The following is a 25,390-nucleotide window of genomic DNA, read 5'->3' as shown; positions in this document are numbered from 1 at the left end:
AAATGGGGGGACAAAACTGTTTGTGCTGTTTAAGATCCTTCAAATCCAGGGCAACAAATGCACTCTCCAGTCGCCTTATCATCTTGATGAGTTCCTGTGGGTGGTTGGGTGTTTTGTTTTGTTTTGGACTTTTGACTTGGTACTGTTTGGAAAAAAGGAATAAACTCTATATAGTGTGGAAGTTTCAATAGGTCAACACACTCCATGTTGGCTATCAACTGGACCACCGAATGTCCAAAAAATTTTTTTGTTGTGTTTGGAAGAAGAGAAACACCTCCCAAACCATCCTTTTTAATTTTTTTTTCTCATTTATTTATTGCATTCTTCTCCCCAGTCAACTCAACCACCATTCAACTCCAGATCCTGCTCAGTAGAGGTGACCCCGTGTATGTGCCATGATGACCTCCAGAGCTTTCCATGTCTCCTGGGCAGTGGGGACAATCTGGCTGGCAGGCAGCAGGAACCCATAGCGTCCTGTGTCCCGGAGCTCAAAGGTGAAGGAATATTTAATGCCTTGATTGTAGGTCCAGTCGATGGTTCCTCCACTTGCTTGATCTTGGTGAGGAAAGAGCAGAACTTTGCTCGCTCTGTGTCTCATGATTGTTTCATGGTAGGACATGAGGAGGAGTGATTTTGGTTTCACTGGGACAACAATTACTTACAGATGGTGGTGATGATGCTACCATACTTGTAATTCGTGCCGTACAGAGAAGACAGAGCTGCCACAGCTTCCTTTGCAACCTGGTGCTGAGGGGAAGACACAGAAAGGTGAGTTGGGAAAGGGGAAAGTCTATGGTAGAATAGGGGGAAAAGAAAAAAAAAAAAAAGGCTTTTACACTCATCCTACTGCCAAAAAACAATGGCAAAACTCAATAGTGTTGGCCTCAAGGAGTCCCCATGGGGGGGTGGGGTCTTCTTTCCTGCTTGCATGGGGTGTAGTGTGGGTATTTCACACTGTCCCCTAAAATAGGCCCTACCAGTTCTTCCTTGTCAGGCACGGCAGTGGTGGTGTAGCCGTAGGGGTAGAGCAGAAGCTGGGAGTAGCTGTGGATGGAGATGAAAGCTTTGATGTTCCCATGGTTCTTCACAAAGTCCACGATGGCTTGCACCTCTGGCTCTGAGTTGGCGTAGGGCCCACGGTACGTCTCCGAGCAGGGGTTGCTGCTGGCCCCAGAGCCTGGGGTGAAGAGAATGGTGAAAATATAGCATTTGTTGGCACCTGGGTGGCTCAGAGGTCAAGGAGGAATGCTTCTGGGGCTCCACACAAACATTGTGTGATGGTTTCCAATTGTGGTCCCTACCATATTGGTCACTAGGGGACACCAAAGACCTCATGGGACCAAAACCCACATCTTGGCCCCAAAGTCCATCCCTTCCTTGAGAACACAAAAGACCTGATGGAACCCAAGCTCATGCCTTGACCCCAAAGCCCATCTCTTTCCTGATGACACAAAAGACCTGATGGAATGCAAACCCATGCCTTGAACCCAAAGCCCATCCCTTTCTTGGGGCCACCAGTGGCTCTCTCTGAGCCAGAAACATTATCAGAGCCTTCACCTAGAGGGCAGAACACAATCTGTCAGATGAAAGGGAGAGTTCTGACCTCCAAATCCTGCGTCCCAGTTGCGGTTGGGGTCAACACCAACGCAGAGAGCTCCAGAATGCTTGGACCTGGTCTTGCGCCACATACGATTCTAGAAGGACAGAACCAACTCAACCAGAATCCAGGGCTGGAGCATCTCCAGCCTCAAGCAGAGAAGCAAAAGCATCTTGGCGGACACGGATGGATCATGGATGTCCCCCTTTTTAACTGAAGGACATGTGGATAGAGAGGCTTTGAGCTCTCAGGAGCTGTGTGATGCCCACGTCCAGCTCCCCAGCTCCAAACAACAGCAGATGAGATGAATGCCAGCACCGTACCGAGGTGTGGGTGAAGACAAAGCCATCAGGGTTGGTGACAATTTCCAGGAAGATGTCCATCTGGTCCAGGATGTTGGCCAGACCTTCATTTTGTTCTTGGACAATCTAGAGAAGATGGTGATTTGGGACTGGCTGGAGCACCATTGGGATGATCACAGCATGTATAAGGGGTCTACAGAACCTTGCAGCCTTTTGGAGATGTAAGATCTGCCCATACCTTCTTGGCAAACCAAACGCCGCTTGCTTGTGTCACCCATTCACGGGAGTGGATGCCAGTGTCAATCCAAATGGCCGGGCGATTCGTGCCACCTTTGCTGAACTGGAATTGCAAAAATGGGGCAACTGGGACCGCATGAGAACCAACTCATGAACCTGATCACCTCAAAGGCCCCAAATCCCATACCTTCAAAACATAGATGGGGCGGTTCTCTGTTGTATGGCCAATCTCCAGCTTGCTGACAAGGTTTGGGTTTTCAGCCACCAGTAGGTCCATGAAGGCGTAGATCTGGGTTTGGGAGAGGGATGTAGGGGATTGTGAATGTGTAGATGAATTAGTAGGTGTGGTTTTTGGGGACATAGTTTAGTGGGCACTATTGGTGTTAGGTGGATGGTTGGACTTGGTGATCTGACAGGTCTTTTCCCACCTTAACAGTTCTATGATTTTATTTAAGGACATGATTTAGTGGGCATGGTGCTGATTGATTGACGGTTGGACTTGATGATCTTAGATGTCTTTTCCAACCTTAATGAATCTATGATTCTATGAATGGCTCATTAATTCCTCTATTTAGAACAAACCCCTTTGCAAAATCAATTCCAAAATGTTTTTTTTCCCCCAAAAATGCCTCAAATCTTGAGCTTCCCCCATGCAGAGTATCACCTCATCCAGGGTGTGATAGCTGGTGTAGTCAAAGGTACTGGTGGAGAATGGCATGAAACGGCGGCGACGAAGCATCTGCATCTGTTCAAGGTCCACCAGCGCCTGTGGGATATGGGGCAAGATGAAACCTCATCCCTCACCAACCCATGACTTCCACCCAGCACTCCCACCAGCACCACCGACCTGCACGTCCTCAATCATGATGGAGTAGGGGACACCGTTAGCCTCCAGGTGGGCTTTGAGGGGCTGCAGGCTGGGAAAGGGCACACGGATGTCAACCGGGTCCCCAAGGCCACGGGGTGAAAGCCAGAAATCCAGCTGGATTGGGGAGAAAATGGGATGAGGGTCAGATCCTGCCTTAGATTGTGCCTCTCCCTCCCCCTTCTGTCCTGTTTTTCTCTATGTAGCCCACTATGGGTTATCTTCTTCACCTCTATTACACCATGGGACATCATTCCTACCCCACCGTGGGACATCATCGTCTCCAGCAATCATTCCTCTACAAGATGTCATTCCTCGTACCCTACTATGGGACACCATCTCCTCTCAAGTCCACTAAGGACAATCATCCCCCCTTTATCCCACTACGGGACATCATACCCCTTATCTCACAATGGAACATTATCCCCCTCCCCATACTGCACTATGAAACATCATCACTCCTTTTCCCACCATGGGACATCATTCTCCCCATACCCCAACAATGAGACATCCCTGCTTTGCACCATAGCTCAGGGGTGCACATTAGAAGACTTGGAAGGGGTCCCTAAAAGCTCCCCCCACTCCCATCCCATACCTGGAGGTGCTCCAGCTCCTGCAGCTCCCGCACCTTCTGCAGCTCAGCATCACTGCTGGGGACAATGCGTAGCACCTGGTGCCTGTGGGGTCAGAGGGTGTTGTGGGGTCCAGCACAGCCATCACCCCATCCATCCCACACACTTGCTGTCCTTGTCACGCAGGGACTGAAACAGCTACTGTCCCCCATCTCAGTCAGCATCCCCATCCCAGCCAATGTCCCCAATAACCCGTTGTCACCATTCCAGTCAATATCCCCATCCCAGCCACCTCCACTGTCCAGATCCTCCTACCCGATAAAATTCTCAGTGGTGGCAGCAGCCACTGCCCCCAGGGCAGCCAGCAGCAGGAGTGCCCTCATTTCAAGCCGAATGAATATGTCCCAGGTCCTCACAGCACCTCGGGACATCTTAAATCCTGGTGATTTCCAGCCCAGCCCCCTCCACCTGCCCAAATTCCCAGGGCCATGGGAGGGCTCTGCTCTGGACGGTGTGGTCAAGGTTGAGTGAAACCTGTTCTGGGAGCTGGAAACCAGATGGAGCCGTCGGTGACTCAAGGGGGCAGGATATGGGAAGGTAACACCAGGTGCTGGATCCCAAATCCCACCGCCCACAGAGGAGGAGAAAAAGGGTAATGTTGGGCTGAGCAAGCTGCAAGGTGTTGGTTTTCTCATGATTCAACAAACGGTGTTTGCTTGGGGGGTGGGAATTGGATGAAAGTTTAGCACAGGTGCAGGTTGTCTCAGCTGGGAAAAATAATACAGTAAATTCTTAGAAGCCCTTGGCACACAAAGATATCCCCCTTTTGTCCCCAGAGGTGTCCCTGTGCCTACCCAAAGCAAAGGGAAGGGACACTGGAGCTGCCCCAAAAGCAATAAATTTGGGGTAAGCCATCCATCCACACTCTGCAATGTCCTTTGGGGACAGGCAGAGAGCAGGGATGGGAATGTGTAAGACCAAAACAAAAATGGGAGAATAAAAACAGATTTTTTTCCTCCCTTTCCCCCACCATATAGTCTGGTTTTTAGGTGGTTCTATGTGAAGCCAGAAGTTGGACTCTATAATCTTTATGGATCATTTCCAACTCAGGACATTCTGTGATTCGTTGGACTCAGTGATCTTTATAGGTCCTTTCCAACATGGGATATTCTATGAGTTTTTGAAGCGCTACCATGAAAAACCAAAGATCTAGGCTTAAACCACATAAAATGTATGGGATTTTTTTATTGAGTTGTATGTTGGGGTAGGACCAGTAGGGTTCATCTCCCTCTTTACACCAGTGGGCTCAGTATGGGTGCTGCTGGATGTGGACCAAGATGTCCAGCAGTGCCGGCCATGTCTCGGTGGCAGTGGGGATGATCTGACTGCTGGGCAAGAGGAAACCATAGCGCCCTGTATCCCTCAGCTCAAAGGTATAGGAATATTTCACCCCGTTCTCATAAGCCCAGTCAACGGTGGTGCCAGCTGCCAGGTCTGTAAGGAGAGGAAGGAAGATGTGACCCCAGCACTGAGCGCTGGCCATGCTGTAGGGTTGGTCAAGATGTTTTGGGGTAGGGATGCTATGCTTACAGATGGTGTCTGCAATGCTGCCGTAGGTGTATTCTGTCCCGTACACCGCTGCCAGGTCGTTCACTGCCTTTTTAGCCAACTCGTTCTGTAAAGGAGAAGCCCAGAACAGTGAGATCCAGCAGACTCAACATCTTCCCAAGGCAGTAGAGACCTCAGGACACCAGGACCATCATCTTTTCCTACCCCTCTGCTCTTGCTTTTCTTTAAAACACCCTTAATTTTTGTCAGAAAGAGGCACATCTTTTGGGGAGGTGTATCTCTCCCCAAAAGACCTGGAAGATGGTGGATTCAACACGCATGGTTGAATCTAACAGGAGGAACATTGGGGTCCCAGCATAGTCTGACCTGACTTTTCATAGGATCATAGAATCATCAAGATTGATGAGACCACTATTCCAACAATTTCCCCCCAAAGCTGGTGGTTGCAGCCCCATAGGCATTTTTTGGGGCCATCTCACCAGTTCCTCATGATCAGGTGCAGGTGTCCTCTTGTAGCCATAGGGGAACATCAACATCTGGGAGTAGCTGTGAATGGAGACGAGTCCTTTCACATTCCCGTGGCTTTGGATGAAGTCCACAATAGATTTCACTTCGCTTTCAGAGTGGGCATAGGGACCGTGGTAGGTTTCAGAGCAGGGGTTGCTGCTGGAACCAGCATCTGGGGCATGATGGAGGAGAAACCATGCAATGAGGTGCACTGGAAAGGTTTCAACCCAGGGTTTCTCCCCAGCAGCAAGAAGGTTCAAGGCTTTGATGTGAGTGATACCTCACCTCCAAAGCCCGCATCCCAATTTCGGTTGGGGTCCACACCAATGCAGGATGAGCCAGCATTGATAGACCTCGTTTTTCTCCACAGGCGGTTCTATGTGAGACAACAGGTGCATGAAGTCAACTCCATATGCCATCCAAAAAAAATGCTGCTGGACATAATGGCTGGAACCAACCATTGGGATATGTAACCCCAAAGAATCCCCACACTCACAGAGCTATGGGTGAAGGCGAAGCCATCGGGGTTGGTAACAATCTCAAAGAAGATGTCCATGGTGTCCAGAAGGGAGGTGACAGTGGGGTCATGGCCATAATCTTCAGCAAGCTATATTGGGAGGGGAGAGGGAGCTGTCTCAGTGTCCCAGGAACAAGGGACTGTAGAACTGGAGAGGCTGTAGCATTTTTTATTCCCAATTGGATTCAACCACACATCCATGGAGGTGGTTTGGTTTTGCAACTTTTACCCTTCACCCAAACCTTCATGGACAGTCCCCACTCTGCTTACAATCCCAACCTGACTTCAACCTACAACCCCAAGAATATCGCCCTTACTTCAAAGACCTGTTCATCCCTTTTTTTTTCCTTCTCTCTCCCTTCCATGTCCTTCACATGCATGTGTTTGGGATGAGGTTGGTGCCATTGTCTGGACTTTATTTAAGAAACTGGGATTGATTCTTGGATTGTGAGCCCAGGAACGGCCCCAGCTGATGCCCAACCTTATTGCCATGGATAGATGCAATGATGGTGGGCTATCTCATGCCAGTGAGATTTGGGTGATGTCACGTTCACTCACAGACACTCCCAACCCACTTGGATGGTGATGTCCGTGTTATGAGATTACCTTGTTGGCTGTCCACACGCCGGTAGCTTGGGTGACCCATTCACGTGAGTGGATGCCAGTGTCCAGCCAGACTGCTGGCCGATTTGATCCCCCAGTGCTGAACTGTGCAGAGAATGGAATGTCAGCCCTCTGGCTCCCAGAATGGCAAAAGGATTGGGGTAGGAGGCAACTCTGGTCCATCTGATCTGTGCCCAACCCCAGATCCAGGTGGGTTTGGGGAACTCCAAGGAGAAGACCCATAGTGCTCCAGCACCTGGTCGGAATGAAAAGAGGTTGGCCCTGTACCCACCTTCAGCACATAGAGGGGTCTTTTCTCATAGCTTTCACCAATCTGGATCTTGCTAACGAGGTTGGGGTGATCTGCCACAAGGGTGTCCATCCAGTCATAGATCTGAAAGGAGGAGGTGCTGGGATGTGTAACTTGTCCTAGCTTTACCTTTGGGTATTAGGATGTCTGGCACCAGATACAGCATGCAGAGCTTCTCCAGACACAGCCATGCTTTGGGTTCCACAAACGCGAAACAAACTATGCAGAGCAAAGTACCTCTTCTAGAGTGTGATAGGATGCAAAATTGAACTTGTTGGCACTTCTCTCCATCCGCCTGGACAGCATCATGGTTCTCTTTTCCTCATCCAGTAAGTGCTGTTAGAGAGAAAGTTTTCAGGGAGAAATATCCAACCCAGCCCCAATGCAGTCTGTCTCTTACCTCCAAAACCCACTATCTCCACCCCATGTGTAGGTTTTGCAAAGCATTTTCCACCATTGCCTTCTATTTCCCTCATTTCCACCACCCATTGGGGCTGCCGTACCTGCACATCCTCGATCATGACGCTGTAGGAAATGCCATGGGATTCCAGGAAGACTTTGACTGCTTGCAGCCTGGAGAAGGGCACCCGCAGGTCAGCCGGACGCCCAGGTTTGGTGGGGTCGCGCCAGAAATCAACCTGGTGGGGACAAAAGGAGACATTTCTACTGCCTTGGAGGGTCCAAGGTCTCCATTTCAACTGCTGTAAAGGTTTTAAGAAAGCCTCCATTTCATCTGTCTTGAAGCATCTGATGTTCTCAATTTCTACTGCCTTCAAGGAAGTTCTTTGTTCCTACTGCTTTGAAAGATCCAGGAAGTCCTCTGTTCCTACTGTCTTAAAGGATCTAAGATGTTCTCAATTTCTACTGCTTTGAAGCATATGAAACATTCTCCATTCCTACTGTCTTCAAAGATCTAAGAAGATGTGTAGACAAATTTGGGGACCAGGAGGGTTGGGAGGCTCTTTACCTTACTCAATGGACCTTTTCTACAGACATACTTCAACCCAAATCGCTCATTGACACATCTTTGAATAAAGAGGATTTGTGAACTGAGCAGCTGCAATGAGATGATGGAGTCACTGTGTGCCAGTTTTGATCTTTTGGTAAAGATAAACCTGAAATCAGGTTTGTGGCAGGGAGTCTCTTCCCTATCACTGATTTCTCTCTCTGTTACTCCTACTGCCATAATTTCTTGCCAAGATTCACTCCCCCACAGCAACCCAGCTTCTTCATTCAAGCAAAAAAATAAAAATAAGTTAAAAATTGATATTATGGTAGGCTCACCTGCAGGTCCACCTGCTCACCCAGTTCCCTGAGAAGGGCAATCTGCTCCTCATTGCTGGCCACAGCACGGAGGACTTGGTCCCTAGTGGGAGGTAGAGCCATGAGTGGGTGCAGGGGACAGGAAGGGGATGATAAGAGTGGTTCTCATTGAGTTAGAAATTGCATTTTCAGAACACGCTTGGGAAAAAAAATAAGCACTAGGGAGCTCAAGGTGGTCTCACGCCTTCCTTTGATCACAAGAGTGTTTAAAATTGTAGGAAATAAGGCAGGTTTGGCTTTAGCAGAAAGGAAGGGTGAACAAAAGAGCAAACACTTTGATAACGATGATTTATATTTGGGGAGGGATTTCTAGAGATTAGCATTATGAAATAAAACCCATTAACAGAGCTTTTTGCTTTTAAAATGGAGCCAAACGCTGAAGCACAGCTCTCTGGAGAATCTGAGCTTTCCTGCAAAATCCCAAATGTGTCTCAGTTCCCTGGGGAATGCTTGGAAGTCCCACCACCAGTGAAGGAAACACCCAAACGGATTTTTTCTTCATGCATAAGGTGAGCAGGATCCATCCCCATCCCCAAACCCAAACCCATTCCCATCCATATCCCCATCCCATCCCTATCCCAACCCCTGCTTTCAGCAAGACTCACCCCACAAAAAGCTGCTCGCTGAAGGTGCCCACCAGGAGGGCAGTGAAGACCAGGAGGACCTTCATGTTGACCAGGTGCTGGTAAGCCTTGGGCCCCGAATGCATATATGGGCACCTATATAGTCCCCCACCAAGGCCACCTCTGTCGTCCCTGCAGGGCCACTAGCCACAAGCAGATAAGCCAGCAATGGCTTCCGGGAGCCCAAATGTTTGTTTTATTTGGAGAAGTCAATAAAAGAGCAGCCAAGTCGGGAAGGATCTGATAACATCTTCCTCCAAGTCCAGTGCTGCCACAGACGGACGGTGAGGACGTGCTTCCGTGGGAGCAGGGTGGGACAGGGGATGGTGCCACAGTTGGGGGTCTTTTATGGCTTCATAACACCAAATCACAGGGTTCCTAGCTAGGATACCCTATTTGTGTTTGTGATGATGACTGTGAGCTGGTCCCAGCTGTGGTGCCAGGATTGAGGTCTTCGTTGAGGTGGATCGTGGTGTAGCTGAGATGAGATGGGATATCTGGAGGGCTGTATCCCACCTCCCAAATGACTCAGCACTGAGGGCAGCCCAAGTCCTTCCACGTTGGGTTTTGGAGTCTTCCAAGTGTAGAGACCTCACAGCCTGTTGAGGACTCAGCGCTGGGGGAAGCCCAGGTCCTTCCACGTTTTGTTTTGGAGTCTTCCAACGATGGAGACCCCACAGTGTGGTCTGTTGCTGGGTTGGCCTCCTGGTGGAAGATTTTCACGTGTCCAGCCTGAATCTCTTGTTTCAGATGATCCCATTGTCTCTCTCAGTGTTTCTGGTCCTGTTTTCACAATAATATCCTCATAAGAATAGGAGGGCTGCTATTGGGTCCATCTCATTTCCAGGCCAGATCAACCCATTTCGGTGTCCCATCATAAGACGTCCTCCTGTCCTTCCTGGTGGCCTCCACCAGACTTGCTCAGGGTCCTGTTGATACTGCAGACCCCAAAAGTGGATGTAGTCTTCCAGCCATATGCCTTCAGAAGAAGGGCCAGGTAACCTCAAAACATAGATGTTTGGATTGAAGCTTCAAGGGTCTGCAACTTCAGCAAGAGTCCCTGCAGCTCAGCAGAATCCAAGAGCTCTGCAGCCCTAGTCCTCCCACTAGCAAGATTTTCCCAGCAGCATTTTATCACTGGTTGGAGGACAGGGTTTTGGAACAGGTTGGAAAATGAGTGCCAGGAGGGTACAGGCTGCTCTGTACCCATCACAGCTGTGTTTAACCCAATAGCAGTAGTACCACCACTTTTAATTCCTTGCCAATGAGTCTGAACTAACATTTCACCCACTCGTATCAGGAGTGTTTGCTCTCCTGACAAGCACACGGAGCAGTGAGTAACTCACCAGCTGCTGGGGGATTAGAGGACGAGATAAACCTTGGGTTAGGTTTGATAAAAGTACAAAATGCTGCTAAGGGCGATTGTTGCTTGGTGCAAACACATTTGGCATTTATTAATGAAGACGGAGCTGCAGAGGGCACCCAAGAGACCGTAGGGCAGGATGCTTTGATGCAGTCTTCTCCTTTCCAAGCTCATCTTTTGGCTGAGTCCTAAAATCTGTGACACCCTGTAGGAGTCTACCAGACCCACAGAAACACACAGAAACCAACATAACAAGGATGGTGTTCAAGAAACGTGTAGCTACAATACTTAGAGATGTGGTTTATTGGGCAATACTGTTGGCAGGTGGATGACTGGATTAGAAGATGTTAGAGGTCTTTTCCAACACTAATGTTTCTGTGATTCTATGATTCTATGAAACACTCAGAATACATGCAGGGTTTTTATTCAGACAGCTGCTGTATGATTACAGCACATCAAAGGAAGAGGATTTCTCAGCTTGCTGATCTTGACCGCTGATTCCCATCCCTGCTTTCAGTATGGGTTGTCTTGTACATATTCCATGATTGTTTTCAGACCCAGCCAGGTCTCCTCAGCAGTGGGGATAATTTGGGCAGCTGGAAGGAGGAATCCATAGCGACCCGTGTCTCGCAGCTCGAAGGCAAATGAGTATTTGATGCCATAATCATAGCTCCAGTCAATGCTGCCTCCGCTGGCTTGGTCTGGAAAGAGAAAGAGAGAAAAAACAGTGGATGAACAGAGGATTGATCTGAGTTCTGCTTTCATACTTCTTATGCCTGTATGAGGGGCAAGTATGAGGTTTCCATGGAAGAACTCAGCTTCAAAGTCACTCTCCAGAAGGAGCTCTGCTCCCAAAAGGGGATCAGAAGAGCAAAATTACTCACAGATAGTAGTGCAAATGCTCCCCACCGTGTAGGTGGTGCCATACAGGGACTGGATGGAATTGGCAGCAGCTTTCCCTATGGTGTTCTGCAGAGGGAAGGATAAAGGATGAGTCAGAGTGTAGCCACATTACATGTTAAGATTTCACCAGCCTGAATCGTACTCAGGAAAATCTCCAAACTCGTTTACAGCCTGTTCTCACTCCCACACAAAAAAAATACAATCACACCAAATCAATCAATTTCTTAATTACTCATCCTACTGACAGTCAGGTCCACTTCAATTATGACAGTGGTTCATATTCTATCACAGATATTACAGCTGAAATGCTGTCCTTAAAGCAGAAAGAAGGATGAGCAAAGGCCAAGAATGGAGGAGGTCATGTGCTTGCATAAGACCATGGCTTTTCTTTTAAAGGCACTGCATTTCCCCAGGTCTTTGCTCGCTCTCGTGGATGGTTACTGTTATGGACAGCCCTTGTTTTCATCCTGATAATTTCAGTGTGGAAAGCCAGCTGGACAGAACAGAGGAAGCTAAACCCAAGTCATTGTGTCTCACCAGCTCGGCGTTGTCTGCTGGTGGAGTGCATTTATAACCATAGGGATACATCAGGAGCTGAGAGTAACTGTGCAGGGTGAGGAAGGCCCGGATGTTTCCGTGATTCTTAATAAAATTTACAATAGATTTAACTTCCACCTCTGAGTTGGCACTGGGTCCATGGTAAGAGTCAGAACAGGGGTTATTACTGGCTCCAGGACCTGTTGGTACAAAGTGAGAACAAAGATAAATCTTTAAGAATTGGTGCTCATGGAAGTTCAAGGCGGATCAACACTAAGCTGAACTTTCCTATGATCCAAAAGCTTTAAGTGCTGATAAATACTGGAGCAGAATACCCAAGGGACATCAGTTCTGGAAGATACAGATTACTTCCTTTATCCCTTGCTCATTAGTAATCAATCAATATGAAATTATCCTTATAAACAGCTACCATTCTATTTGATAATTTTTTTTCAGAGTCCCTTATATTAAGGAAATTGCTGGTCCAGTATAATAGGATTCAGGGGCACAAAAGGGAATTTTCTTCTTTCAGCTAGAATCCAGAAACTTTATCCTTACCTCCAAAACCTGCGTCCCAGTTCCTGTTTGGATCCACTCCAATACACAGACTGCCTGAGTTCTTGGAGCGGGTCTTCCGCCACATGCGATTCTGAAACCAGGACACACTTTGGCTTAAAAGGCACAGATCTCAGTCCTTGCATTAACCCTGTTGTCTAGAAATAGTTGCCATTCAGCAGGAAGGGATGCTAGACACAAGCCTGAGAATATTTCTGATGAGCTGACAGCCAAGGAGTTGCAGAATCAAAGGGTTGGTGAATTTACAGTGAGGAAGAAAGATGGATTAGACAACTATCTTTGGCTTCTTTTGTAACTCCACCCTAAAACATCAGGAAATGGACTTTCAGAGCTTATTTCCCTCACTTTTATTGGCCTGGAAAGGCATGACAGCTTTCTCAGTCAGCTAAGACATACAATGTGCTTTACTCACTGTGGTGTGAGTGAATTCGTATCCATCAGGGTTAGCAACTGGCAGCAGGAAAATGTCCAGGTTGTTCAGCAGAGAAGTGGTGGATGGATCATTCCCATAGTCAGAGGCAATCTATGCAGACACAATGCGGTACATCGTGATTATCTGCAAATTTCTTACCCTCTAACAACTGTGTACAGAGGCAAGACTGGCTTTCAGAGCAGGCAAAAGAAAGTCCACAGAGCAGGCTGAACACATGCAGGTTCAGTGAACTTTTAAGTAGAGGCATACTCAAGACAAAATAGCATCAATCACTGTCAAAGTGACCTTTCTAGCTATCCACATTGCACTCGCTTGGGTAACCCACTCTCGGGAATGGATGCCAGCATCGAGCCAGATCGCAGGGCGGTTTCCTCTTCCAGTGCTGAACTGTCAAACAAAAGAAAAAGTATTTAAAACCCTCACCCAGTAAAATCATCCCATACAGACAAGGCTGAATTGTGCTTCATCTACACCACGTATGGATGTTAGTATTGCTATATTCATATGCACTCACACTGTGATGTGTGATATATCATACCTTGAGCGCATACAACGGCCGCTTTTCATAGGATTCCCCAATCTGGATCTTACTGACAATGTTGCCATACTCAGATGCAAGATTATCCAGTTCTTGGTAAATCTGAAATGAAAAGCCACGGTGGCATTTACATCACATTTCTGTACAGTGCTGCCCAGAAAGGTGCAGGGCCTGCTGAAAAGCACTTTTGTCTCCTTTTGCCTTGCCGTGGTCTTGCCAACACCTCACCACACCTTACATCAGCATAGTCAGTACTGTTCCCAACATCACAGATGTAAACAGAAGCACATCATAGAACCATAGAATGGCCTGGGTTGAAAAGGATCACAATGATCATCCAGTTTCAACCCCCCTGCTATGTGCAGGGTCACCAACCCCCAGACCAGGCTGCCCAGAGCCACATCCAGCCTGGATCAAGATCCATTTATTACAGGAATAAGTTCAAAAACTTATTTCAAAACCTTCTTTAATTACTTCTGGTAGTAAACATATTTTCCCTCTACTCTGCTTGATGGTTACCAGCACCCTATATTTTTTTACATTCATTGATTTCTCAGTTTCATTTGAAGGTCAGAATTGAGGGGCTTTGACAGAACTTTGTAGAAGTTTATCAAGAAGTACAATCAACACTTAACTGTTCTAACACTCTGTGAGGGAGCGTTGGCTTCTCATGCTGACTGACCATGAAATTAATATATTTAACAACCCAACTATCTACCAGGAGAAGCCAGAAAGGAATTTTCAAACTTAATATGTTTGAAATATGATTAATATGATTGAAGACAGCATGGAAAAAAAAAAAAAAAAAAAAAAAAAAAGGCCAGAAAAAAAGAATAATCTTCCCCAAAATCTAGATCTGAAGTACTCACAGAAGCTAAAGAATGGTAAGTTCCATAGTTGAAAGCACTGCTGCTGCGTTCCATTTGTTGACTGGCAACTATATCTTGCTTTTCTCTGTCAAGAACGACCTGAAATAAGCCATTCAATTATTGGAAAGCATGCTTACTTCCAAACTTATGACCAAATGTTTGTCAAATAATGAAACGGTGGCATTGCACACTCACTGAAAGAGGCCAGACTGTGAATCACTATTTGGTTCCCCAGGATTTAAAAGCTGATCACACAACATTGCCTACCTGCAGGTCTTCAATCAGGATTGAGTACTCAATCCCATGGGACTCCAGGAAGACTTTGACTGCCTGGAGGCTGTGAGCAGGGATTCGTACATCCACAGGGAGGGCAGGGGTGGAGGGATTTAACCAGAAATCAAGCTGAAAAGAGAAGGGAAAATGGATTTGGTTTGGGGAACATTGTGCTTTGCAACAGTTTTCCTATAGCTTTAGAAAGAGAGATTTCTTCCAAAGTTGAATATCTCCTGCAATGTTGTTCCCCATCACGCAGAAAGAAATGATAATCATTTTACTATTCTTCCTTTTAGCAGCAGTAGTTTCAAGAATAATATGAAAAGCATTGCTTTTATTTCCCCTTTGGTTGGGCTGTTCTAAAGTCTAGTTTCTATAATATTCAAATCAATATATTTTTTTAAAGTAAGTGATAAGAAAAATTCTCACCAATGGCAATAAGAGCAGTAATAACTGAGAACTTAATAGCATATTTCCTGTTTCAATATAATGCAGATTGATTAACAAATTCTTTCCACTGCTCTGGGTGACAAGTAAAAAAGCATTAGCATCCCATTTTCACAGTGGGGTTTTTGATTCTAAGATCAAGAGCAGTTCAAATATAATTGCAAACCCAACAGGGAGAAAATTTGGATGCAGGCACTCCTGGCTGCAAGGCTGATACTAGAACTAGTAGATCAAAAAACACGTTGTGACAGTATCTCCCTATGTCATGGTGCAAACCTTCCAAATCTAATGCAAAGTCCTACCAGGCTAAGTCCTACTACAGTCTGAAGTGTTAAATAATGCCCCTGTGACAGTGAAATACCTCAAGATGATCCAATGTTTCCAAAAACTGGAGCTTCTTCAGTTGTTCCTCATTTCTTGTCTTGATACGGAGAACCTGGTGCCTGCAATAAATTAGAAACAGCCATGGTTGGAACTAGATCATCTCTGAGGTCCCTTCCAATCCAAGCCAATCTATGATCCTATGATTGAGAAGGGGTCTGGTTGAACTTACTATTGAGATTACAAATTTGTTGAGTAGTTATAGAACCATAGAAACATACAGTTTGAAAAAAAGACCACGATCAGCCAGGCCAACCACCAACACAACACACCACCACCCCCACTAAGCCATATCAGCCAATACTGACTTCTTTAATTTAGTTGACAGTGCTGCCCAGGAGTTCAATCTACAAGCTGCAGAACCAGCCTGGTACATGAGCACTGGATTAGAAACAAGATAAAGGGAATGCTCAAGATCTCATCATAAACAATACACCATGTGGATGAGTTGTTAATTGGTTACAAGGATTCATGCTCTATCTATTCATTCCTCTTTGTCAAGAACTTGCTAGAAAAAAATAATTGTTTGTGAACTATTGAATGTTTGCAGAGCAAACAAAGCAGAGAGAACACTAAATATGGGGTTTGTTTCACTTTTCTTCAGTCTAGTCAGGCTATTGACAAATTCCTCTGCGTTACCATGAGAGGGTGGCTTGTAAATCCAGGTGGTTAATCCCCTCCTGGAAGCTCCTTGCTCTGCTGCTTACAGGAGTAATCTCAGACATTGATTTAACTACAGCACAACGCAGCCATCACGATGTCCCTAAGTGGTTTTTAGAACATGAAAATGATGTGCAGTGATCCAGGTGGTTTAGGAAAATGAAAGTGAGCAGAGCTGATGCTACCTTTGCTGGTGGCATATGGGGATGGGTTTGTTTGCATTCTCTTCCCCAGGCTACTGTTGGAGACAACCAACATCCGTGAGGTCCCATATCCCAACCTGGTTCAGCTGCTTTGTTGGCACCCAGTGCAAGCAGTGCTGGAAATTGGAGATGACTCAGTGCAAATCAATATGAATAACTGCAGAATTGGAAATCACATTGTAAGAAAAGGCAAAGAAGAAACTTAAGATAGGAGCTCCATTATGTGTGTATTTATTTGCTAGTGTGACCTCAGCTGCTGAGAAGAAAAGCTCTTTAACTCCAGTTTCCTCGATCTGCTTAACTGAGGTGTAAAATTTTTTTACCAAATTAAGTCAACAAAAAAGGTGCTTTACCACTTTAACTTACTATTGGATTGTCCATGATTGTAAGATTTATTTTGAATTAGATTCTTCCCTGAAGAAGAGATGAGGTTCACTAACCATACTTCTGGATGTGACTGAGGAATGAATTCACAAGAACCCAACCTGCATTATGCCAGGAATCAGATTAATAGGTTCTCCTGGTCTTGATATTAACACTAGAATTTTAATAAATAATGATTATTATTTTACTTTCTCTTAATCCTTACATTTCAATGTAGAGATATACTCAGTAGAATCCAATGTTCACTTACTACATCTATTACTCTTAGGTTTTCTATTATTTCCTTTTATAGTTCCTATGGGGTCAATAAGGCTGTGAGGAAAAACAGAAATAATTTTGCAATGCAATGTACAGAAGAACCTTCAGAATGGCTGGAAATAAAGATTCAAATTATTTAGAAAGGTTCTGAAGGGTATTATGTGTTTAAAGAGAAATAGGAACCTTCAAAACAATGGGAAACTATTGACCCTTCAGACCTAAAGGCAGGCTGTGATCTTCTGGCTCTGGTCTGTGCTGGATCAGATCTGAACTCTCTCAAGTGCTGCAGTGAGGTTCAACTTTAGGTCTTGGTTGAGATCTTAATCTGCATCAAAGCTGCAACAAAGCCTTGCTTGAATGTGAATTTTGGAGCTCAACTCTGCAACTGAACCCTTGTCCTCAAATGAGTCAGATGAAACTAAAGAAGGGATTCCTTCAAACAAGGGAGAACCAAAGCTGTGGAACAAGCTTGGTCATAAAAAGCAAAGAATGTGCCCCAAGCTGATTTTGTAAAGATAAGGAAGAACAAGAGTCTTGCAGTGAAAGGCCTTGCACAAAAGCATGACTCACCCAACAAAAGTTTCCAGGCACAAGGCAGCCCCAAAGAGGGCACTGAAGATCAAAATCAGCTTCATGGTTGATGCGAAGGGCAACTCAGCCTAGCAAAGGGGAATTTATACAGGACTTGTTAGGAATCCCTTCTTCAAAACATATGAATTCCATGTGATTAAATTCTCACATGTATCAGCATTTCAAGGTAACAAACAGATAGGAGGCCAATTTCAGCTCCAGAAATTTTTTTCCACTCGGGTTCAAACCAGTAAAGAATTATTTTCAATGCTTTGCTCACAAAGAATTCTAGTAAATGTTTTTCTAGGTAGAGGAAAGTAGAATGAAATTAAATGTTATCCCAACTGTTACTGGGGGCAAGGAGTCCTACCTATAGATTCTTGCCTTGGATTTTTCTCCTGCCCCATTAGCCTGCCCCAGCAGAAAGATCTCACCCTATCAAAAATGCTTGAACTGAATAGTTATTTTGAAGGATGAGCTCTAGCTCACAAGTTACATATTCTATTATATATATTCTTTATTGAAACTAGCATCTCCAATCTTCAGTTGTGGTGGTTTCATACGGATTCAGTGCTTCAAGCAAATGAAGGATGCAGCAAGTTTCACATGAAGGCAGTGCACAGTAGGAGCAGAAACAAAGCCATGGGTGAACAGGAACTCAGGAACTCAGCTCTGCAGCTACTCTCCTCCTTGGACAATTTTGCCAGACATCCTTATCTAATGAAGAATTTTCAGAAGGCTTCATAAAGTGCTGATGCAGCCACTGCTGGAGCCTCTCAGCCTTACAGTGCCCACAGGGCTGTTCCCTGATCCAAAAGCTCTCTGCCTCCCTTTGCTTTTGTGCTGGATGCTGTTTTCGGCTCACTTCGTGGGGGATGGACTGCATCTTGTTGGCCTTCCACACTGGTGCCCAGCTATATGAGTTGCCATTGTCAACATTGGATGTTCTCTCCTGGCTGAGCTTTGAGAACTGTTTCTCTTGCCTTTGATCACAGGAACACGTCGCTGTGGTTGTCTCAGAGTGACAGGTAGAGATGTAGGGCAGTTGGATGCACTTTTTCTTTATCCCATTATAAATGTTACTAAGGAAGAGCCAGGCATTGAAAGTGCTGTAAAATGTGTAGACAGGGCTACTGGGAACTAACATGGGAGAGAACAGAGACAGTTCAGCTACTCTGCAGTCAGCCTCAGATTGCCCTCCCAGGAGCCACACCTTTCACCCTGAAAATCTTGGTGAAGCACTGAGGAAAATAAATCTCTGAATAAATCCTCCAAGGATGCCCCATCCTTGGGGACACTCAAGGTCGGGTAGGATGGGACTCTGAGCAACCTGATCAAGCTGTAGGTGTCCCTGTTCCCTGCAGAGGAGTTGGGCCAGATGACCTTTAAGGGTCCCTTCCAACTCAAATGATTCTACAGTTTACCACCACCTCCCCCAATTTCCTCTCCTACCCTGCTACTCCTATCCACCACTTGTGTGCATAGCTCATAGCACATAGTTCATAGCTCATAGATCATAGCTCATAGCTAAGTCTCTTCCAAGGGAGCCTCAGGCAGGGATTATTCCTGTTTTGGCAAAAAGGAGTTAGTCATCCTGCAATGGCTGTATCTTGGAGGCATATTATGGAGTTATACACTCTGCAAGGAGCTAAAAATGGGTTCCTGCGAGTCCACAGGTCTTCAGTGTCCATGGGAAATGAGCAGATCTCCTCTCCCCTCAAAGTAAATCAGGTAAGGTGAGTTTCTCCTTAAAGACACGACCCACCAGGAGGATTTCCTGCTTCTAGCACTGCAATAATTCTGGTGGAACATAAATTCAAACTGCAGCCTTCAAAATTCTGTAGAGAACTGGCAGTGCATCCATGCCACCTCCTGTGGATTCACTCTTTCAAAACAGGATGGAGAGGCTTAATTTAGGGTGAAATTACAGCTTGTTCATTAGTCATGCTATATCCTGCATGGAGTTAAAGGCTGCCAAGAGATCCTGACAAATATTATGTCAGAGCCCAGAGCATACCAACAAGTGCCCTGACCAGTCCCATTTAGTGCCTCCACCCACTGCATTTAAGTCCAAGCCTTTGCACCCACTCCTGATCCTCACTGAAGCGTTGAGGTGGTTACAGAAGTCTGTGACCTCCCTTTGTAGCCATGAGATCCTGCAGGGCTGAACCACAGAGAAAATCATATGGAAAAAGCCGTATGCAGGCTGAAAGTCAACCTCATAATGTTCCACTCAGGGTTCAGGACACCAGAGCAAATGATGGAGCAGCAAGAGCAGAGGTGTACCACTACAGTGAGCCAGAAGCCAAAGGTGACAGCAAAGGCAGGTAATGTAGAGAGCTCACCGCAAGCAGCACGGCCCCACAGGACCCAAACACGAGGAGCAAAACAAGTCTGGTGACACCGACCAACGACAGCCAGTCCAGATCCCCAGATAAGTCCACAGTTGCAATGCAGGTCCAAGGGCAGGTTGTCTAGAGCTATGAGAACTCTCAGAATCCACAGCAGCTCAAATGACCAAATGAATGTCCTCAGCTTAAATGCAGCTCACAATGGGCGGAGGATGTGTGGGAGGGTGCCCCATGTGAGGCCCTGACACATTTGTGTGGGCAGAGTGGGATGCTCTGTGCAGTCCCAAAATGCTGTCCCATGCAGTGAATCACAAATCCTGTGGTGGCACATTAACGAGTGAAGGGTTAAATGAAGAGTTAAGCCATCAAGCTTAGAGGGAGTCACTCATTTTTGTAAAGTTTGGACCTTCTGTCGTTGCCTGTATCTGAAAAAATGCAACCAAGATACAGCATGGCAGTCTCTCCTGTCATGTGGGAAGGGTAATGGCTGAGTAGAAGGAGGCAGCATCTGTTCTCACTGTGCCCTCAGAGCACGTCTGAGATGGAGTCTACGACCTGTGGCTCCACTTATCTCCTATCCTGTGGCTAAAATCAAGTGTTTGGCAATTTGTAGGAAAGTGAAGGAGAGGGAGTAAGAAGGGAGGATGAGCAGTGCTACTCTCCTAGTGCTCCTGGTGCCCCTCATTTTCCCTCTGCCCTCTCCTCATACATCTCCTCCTGCTCTCTCAAGGGGTCATGGGGCATTTTGTGTCAAACTTCTGTGAATCCTATGCACAAATTTACAAAACTCATCTTTACCTTTGGAAGCATTCTCCCTTTTGTCAGAATGTAACCTTTTATCTTGAGCTTTCCAGAAGATCTGTTTCAGGAAAATAACATTTGTTACTTAGAACAGTGTATAAACACTACTTCCTTCAGATCCAGGGGGAAAAGCTGGATATGAAAAAATATGCTACAGTACATAGAAATGTTTGTCAACCTGCAACAGCAGCACAGCAAAGGGGCTCCATCTGTAACTCTGCCCTGTCTGGCCTAAGTTAATCCAGTGCAATTGTCTATGATGCAATTCATTGTGGATTACTGCTGGGAGAACTATTATTTCTGTAAGTAATGGATTACTTCTTCGTTCCTAATCCACAAGGCACCTTAGCAATGCCCCAGATAAGGAATGAGTAAGGATTTAAGTACGTGGCTCACCATTACTAGACAGCACTGGCATCATTTTAGGATCAAAATCCTCATATTGATCTCCCCAGAGAATGTGTAACTCTGTGCCAATGAAATAAAACTGATTGCAGTGAAGCTATTTATATCCAACTTAAGTTTCTTCAAATCAGGAAATCCATGCCTTCCACTTTTCAGCTAATTACTAACTAGTAATAATCAAAAGAGGATGGAAATGGTACTGAGGGAGATACAATTGCTTACTTACACCTGGAGATTAAAGGTAGTCTAACAGCAACATCATCCCTTGAGATAATTACAAATAATAATAACTTCCTCAGAAGTTCTTCACAAGGCTCATAATGGACTTCTGATGGAGTCCAGCAGGTGTCAGCACAAAACACAGCATTAAATGGTATCTTACTTGAGTGTAAGCACAGCAGAAAAGGCAGATAATCAAAATGCCAGTGCAGCTCCAAAACAGGATTTCCCCTTCAATCCTCCCAAAGCCTTCCTCATCTTCATGGTATTTCCTCTCATCTGGTTTCTGACTGGTGACAGAGGCCAAGAGCTCATTTTGTAGATCATACCACCAAAGATAGCAAGAAGGGTGTCCCATGGAGCTGCGTTGCTGAAAACAGAACTTTGTGTTATCCCTGCTCCAGAGGGACAGCATTGCTGCATTCAGAGCAGCTCCTCAGCAACCCTTTGTCCAACAGCCAGACTCTGGAACACCTGGAGAGGAAGCACAGACATGATGACATCACAAGAGTTTGTCTTTTTAGTGCCCGTTAAATCCTTTGGCTCTGATCCACGGTGTGCTCACAAGTTGTTGTAAGAGATTATTATTTTGCATCATTGTCTCAAAGCTTGCTGAGGACACAGACGAACAAGTTCAGGCAAGTCCTGGTCAGGGGTTGAGAAATCCTTTGTCTGGAGAAGTTTGATGGACAAGTCCTGGGCAAGGATTGTGAAATCTTTTGTCCGAGGGTCACAGATGGACAAGGCCGGGGGCAACGAGAGAGAGAGAAGCTGCACCTTCGTAGCTGTGAAGTGGTCTTTTGTGTGGACTTATCTCAAGGAAGATGGCCATCTCAGGAAGTACTCGCATGACTCTTGCTGAAGCGCCGAGCGATGTCACGTAGGCAGGAGAAGAAGTAGGATAAAAGAGGAATTGAAAACCATGAGGATAGGGTTTCTGCCATCAGATTCCTCACTACGGAATGCCTGCATACTGATGGACTTTCCTGGGCCTGCTACCTGAGTCCTGCTGCTTCCCCTCCTGGACTGGCTCTGCGACTTCTTCCTGTTACCTGCTTGCTGCCCAAGGCCGGCCACGCTGCTGCTCTCCCCCCTGCTGCTCCTGCCTCGGACCTCCGAAACAACGTGCAACGGGACCGCTGCTGGATCCTGGTGGTGACTATCCCTGCTTTATGGCATTCTTGCTTTTTTTTCCCTATCTTTTCTATCGCCCTCCTTCCCTTCCCCGTCTCCCTAATTAGGATTTATAAATAAACTAGTTGGATTAACATATGAACCGTTGTTTCTTAATCTCACACCGGATATACAGATATTAAAAGAACCTCACCTCCCTCCTATAAATTGGAGCGAGACAGTTGTAAAGTCATAGAATCACAGAATGGCTTAGGCTGGAAAGAGCCTTAAAGATTACCTAGGTCAAGTTGCAGCAGGGATGCTCTCGAGGAGTTCTACCAATCTGTATATATATAGAATCACAGAATCACAGAATTGCCAGGGTCAGAAGGGACCTCAAGGATCATGGATCTCCAACCCCCCTGCCACACGCAGGGCCACCAACCATTCCACCTAATGCTAGACCAGGCTGCCCATGGCCCCATCCAATCTGGCTTTGAACACCTCCAGGGACGGGGCATCCACAACCTCCCTGGGCAGCCTGTTCCAGTACCTCACCACTCTCTCTGTAAAGAATTTCCCCCTGACATCCAACCTAAATCTCCCTTCCCTCAGCTTAAAACCATTTCCCTTTGTCCTGCTGTCACTCACCCTTTCAAAGAGTTGATTCCCCTCCTGTTTGTAGGCTCCCTTTAGGTACTGAAAGGCTGCAGTGAGGTCACCCCGCAGCCTTCTTTTCTCCAGGCTGAACAAGCCCAGCTCTTTCAGCCTGTCCTCATAGGGGAGGTGCTCCAGTCCCCTGATCATCTTCGTGGCCCTCCTCTGGACCCTCTCCAACAGTTCCCTGTCTTTCTTGTACTGGGAGCTCCAGACCTGGACGCAGTACTCCAGATGGGGCCTCACAAGAGCAGAGTAGAGGGGAAAATCACCTCTCTGTCCCTGCTGGCCACCCCTCTTCTGATGGAGCCCAGGATCCCATTTGCCTTCCGAGCCACAGGGGCACACTGCTGGCTCATATTAAGTTTTTCATCCATCAAGACCCCCAGGTCCTTCTCCACAGGGCTGCTCTCAAGGACCTCTATATAGGTCTATATAGGTCTATGTTTGCCCTGACCCAAATGCAACACCTGCAGTTGGCCTTGTTGAACCTCATTAGGTTCACGTGGCTCACTCCTCAGGCCTGTTCAGGCCCCTTTGGATGGTGTTCCTTCCTTCTATTGTGTCATCTGCACCACTCAGCTTGGTGTCATCAGCAAATTTGCTGAGGGTGCACTCGATCCCTCTATTTTTGTCACTGAACCAGTCCCAAGACAGATCATTGGGGGACACCACTGGAAAACCCACTGGGAACACCACTAGGACACCTGCTGAGGTGGGTGGTTGGACTGGATGATCTTGGAGGTCTTTTCCAACCTTAGTGATATTATGATTCTATGATCTTAAAATGTATGTTCATAAGTACAATAATATGTGTTCTAAATCACTTATGTATAAGTCTCGAATATATGATAGGATTCCTAAAATATTCTGTAATTAATAAAGATCTTTGATATTATGGAATTAAGGAGAGATTTTAGCTCCACAGATGCCCGTGAATGAACTTTTGGAATTTAGGCTACCATGTGAACAGACCCTGTCATTTCTGCATGTAGTCCTTAGCATGGAGAGTACATATATGAGCAGTTACACAAATAATAATCTTTTTCATTGTAGGCAATTAATGTGTACTTGCATGTCTCCCCTGGGCCTCCTCTTCTCCAGACTGAACAAGTCCAGTGTATTTTGAAGAACATCCAGAAATCAAAGCAAAAAGGCTGAACAGAGATGCAAAGGCAAGTCCTAGAGAAAACACAGAAATTTCTATAATGCCAGGTGGACTGAACACAGGGAATAGCAACTCATGATTTTTCTCTCCCTCTTGTCACTTTTCACCATGTAGTTCTATTTGACACGGCTAGTTTAGAGCCTACTCATCTGAACAGACTGCCCAGGGAGGTGGTTGAGTCACCATCCCTGGAGATGTTCAATAAATGTGTAGATGTGGTACTAAGGAACATGGTTTAGTGGGCAACATTGGTGGTAAGTGGAATAGATGATCTGAAAGGTCTTTTCCAACCTTAATGATTCTGTGATTCTTTTCTGGCATACATAGACAACTGGGAGACACATTCTCCCTTCTTGTCAGTGAGAACAATGTTTGGAACACCTGACCAGGTGAGAAGTACTGCACCTTATTATCACTTTTTACCACATCTTATCACCTGTTTCTCTCCATTATCTACATTAGGATGAGCTGCTGTCCTTTATACTGAGATTATGTGGGATGAGTCCCATTCCTGGAGTCCTGCAGGAGCTCTGACAGATTCTATCACAAAGATATTTTGTGAATCTCCAGCGTTCTTCCATTGGCTACATGTCCAGAAGGATGAATGTCAATTAACAGGAGGCCGAGGAAGGAAAAAGGCGAGCAACAACTGCTTGTAAGTTTAATAGTGAATAAATTTACAAATAATCCCCATGTGCAGCCTACTTCATTAACCCAGAGCAGCTTAAATGGCAGCTGCAGATGCCAAGGATGCTCAATGAGGAGGTGCTGGGGTTTCCATTTTTCCATTCCAGCAAGAAACACCGCCTGCCTTTGTAGTGATCTGCATAGCTTCAGAACCCATCTGATCCTGAGCATCCTCTATGGCAGAATTTGCCCATTTTCCCAGAAGCTATTTAATAGGATGGGCTCAAAGCTCCTGGCTGATATGAGCACAGCTTCACTTCCTGAGGATTCTGCTGGTTGTGTTCCCACATGTACTACACTATAGAGTCTAAGGGCAAATCCTCCTCCTCACCCTCAGGTAACTATTTCAGGGGGAATCACCATTTCTTGGAAGCATCCCATTAGAGTCTCTGTCAGTTCCCTGCACCTCAAACTGAAAATTCAACAGAATAAATGCGTGGCTTTCAGTCCTGGTTGCTGATAGAGGTCATTAGAGGGTCTTGTTAGCGAGCACCTCAGAGCCAAGATGGCGGCGCCCTCACTCGCCCCTTCCCGCCCAAACCGTCCGCCAGCAGCCGTCCCCATAGCAA

General features: G+C 46.1%; 3 protein-coding genes and 1 long non-coding RNA gene across 9 annotated transcripts; all 4 read right to left on the bottom strand.

Moving 5' to 3' along the window:
* Positions 1-317: 317 nt before the first annotated feature.
* Positions 318-4,035, bottom strand: LOC116236427 (carboxypeptidase A1-like). The gene is made up of 11 exons (XM_031605043.2): positions 3,889-4,035; positions 3,597-3,678; positions 2,984-3,118; positions 2,801-2,902; positions 2,324-2,425; positions 2,138-2,239; positions 1,921-2,025; positions 1,604-1,694; positions 978-1,177; positions 663-747; positions 318-555 (listed from the first exon to the last, which is right to left on the bottom strand). The coding sequence occupies exons 1-11, from the start codon at positions 4,002-4,004 to the stop codon at positions 368-370; spliced, it is 1,308 nt and encodes a 435-aa protein (XP_031460903.2). The 5' UTR covers positions 4,005-4,035; the 3' UTR covers positions 318-367.
* A 626-nt stretch (positions 4,036-4,661) lies between these two features.
* Positions 4,662-10,713, bottom strand: LOC116236453 (carboxypeptidase A1-like). The gene is made up of 11 exons (XM_031605089.2): positions 9,008-10,713; positions 8,364-8,445; positions 7,583-7,717; positions 7,317-7,415; positions 7,062-7,163; positions 6,773-6,874; positions 6,146-6,256; positions 5,935-6,025; positions 5,622-5,821; positions 5,164-5,248; positions 4,662-5,067 (listed from the first exon to the last, which is right to left on the bottom strand). The coding sequence occupies exons 1-11, from the start codon at positions 9,109-9,111 to the stop codon at positions 4,880-4,882; spliced, it is 1,299 nt and encodes a 432-aa protein (XP_031460949.2). The 5' UTR covers positions 9,112-10,713; the 3' UTR covers positions 4,662-4,879.
* An 83-nt stretch (positions 10,714-10,796) lies between these two features.
* On the bottom strand, positions 10,797-25,368 carry LOC116236454 (carboxypeptidase A2-like). Of its 6 annotated transcripts, XM_090131469.1 has the most exons (13): positions 25,315-25,354; positions 25,153-25,233; positions 24,038-24,148; positions 15,326-15,407; positions 14,512-14,646; positions 14,245-14,343; positions 13,376-13,477; positions 13,123-13,224; positions 12,817-12,927; positions 12,387-12,477; positions 11,829-12,028; positions 11,273-11,357; positions 10,797-11,089 (listed from the first exon to the last, which is right to left on the bottom strand). In XM_090131469.1, exons 3-13 carry the CDS (start codon positions 24,100-24,102, stop codon positions 10,902-10,904), a joined length of 1,260 nt encoding a protein of 419 aa, XP_089987595.1. In that variant the 5' UTR covers positions 24,103-24,148; positions 25,153-25,233; positions 25,315-25,354; the 3' UTR covers positions 10,797-10,901. The 6 variants fall into 6 exon arrangements, with proteins under 6 accessions (XP_089987595.1, XP_089987498.1, XP_089987535.1 ...); XM_090131372.1 differs by having other exon boundaries at positions 25,153-25,368; XM_090131409.1 differs by having other exon boundaries at positions 25,182-25,368.
* LOC149919319 (uncharacterized) lies at positions 17,920-21,648 on the bottom strand. Its single transcript, XR_016462030.1, has 3 exons — positions 21,360-21,648; positions 20,570-20,630; positions 17,920-18,560 (listed from the first exon to the last, which is right to left on the bottom strand). It is a non-coding gene; the product is annotated as an uncharacterized LOC149919319 (long non-coding RNA).
* Positions 25,369-25,390: the final 22 nt, after the last annotated feature.

This window comes from Phasianus colchicus, chromosome 1 (assembly GCF_987193195.1).
Source record: "Phasianus colchicus chromosome 1, bPhaCol1.hap1.1, whole genome shotgun sequence".
NCBI classification, from domain to species: domain Eukaryota; kingdom Metazoa; phylum Chordata; class Aves; order Galliformes; family Phasianidae; genus Phasianus; species Phasianus colchicus.
Note: the sequence above shows the minus strand (reverse complement) of the source record. Positions and strands in the feature narration are given on the sequence as shown.

What these genes read in the sequence shown, in the direction of transcription:
- LOC116236427 (XM_031605043.2), bottom strand. Translation starts at nt 4,004, where the DNA reads ATGTCCCGAGGTGCTGTGAGGACCTGGGACATATTCATTCGGCTTGAA. An exon ending in TTGTCTTCACCCACACCTCG is followed by an intron (nt 1,695 to 1,920) that starts GTACGGTGCTGG and finishes CTGTCCTTCTAG; the next exon opens with AATCGTATGTGGCGCAAGAC. An exon ending in CTGGGACGCAGGATTTGGAG is followed by an intron (nt 1,178 to 1,603) that starts GTCAGAACTCTC and finishes TCTTCACCCCAG; the next exon opens with GCTCTGGGGCCAGCAGCAAC.
- LOC116236453 (XM_031605089.2), bottom strand. Translation starts at nt 9,111, where the DNA reads ATGCATTCGGGGCCCAAGGCTTACCAGCACCTGGTCAACATGAAGGTC. An exon ending in GTGAGCAGGTGGACCTGCAG is followed by an intron (nt 7,718 to 8,363) that starts GTGAGCCTACCA and finishes TGTCCCCACCAG; the next exon opens with GTTGATTTCTGGCGCGACCC. An exon ending in GCGTGTGGACAGCCAACAAG is followed by an intron (nt 6,257 to 6,772) that starts GTAATCTCATAA and finishes CTCCCAATATAG; the next exon opens with CTTGCTGAAGATTATGGCCA.
- LOC116236454 (XM_090131372.1), bottom strand. Translation starts at nt 24,102, where the DNA reads ATGTTCTTCAAAATACACTGGACTTGTTCAGTCTGGAGAAGAGGAGGC. An exon ending in AAACATTGGATCATCTTGAG is followed by an intron (nt 14,647 to 15,325) that starts GTATTTCACTGT and finishes TTCTCTTTTCAG; the next exon opens with CTTGATTTCTGGTTAAATCC. An exon ending in ACGAATTCACTCACACCACA is followed by an intron (nt 12,478 to 12,816) that starts GTGAGTAAAGCA and finishes TCCTGGTTTCAG; the next exon opens with AATCGCATGTGGCGGAAGAC.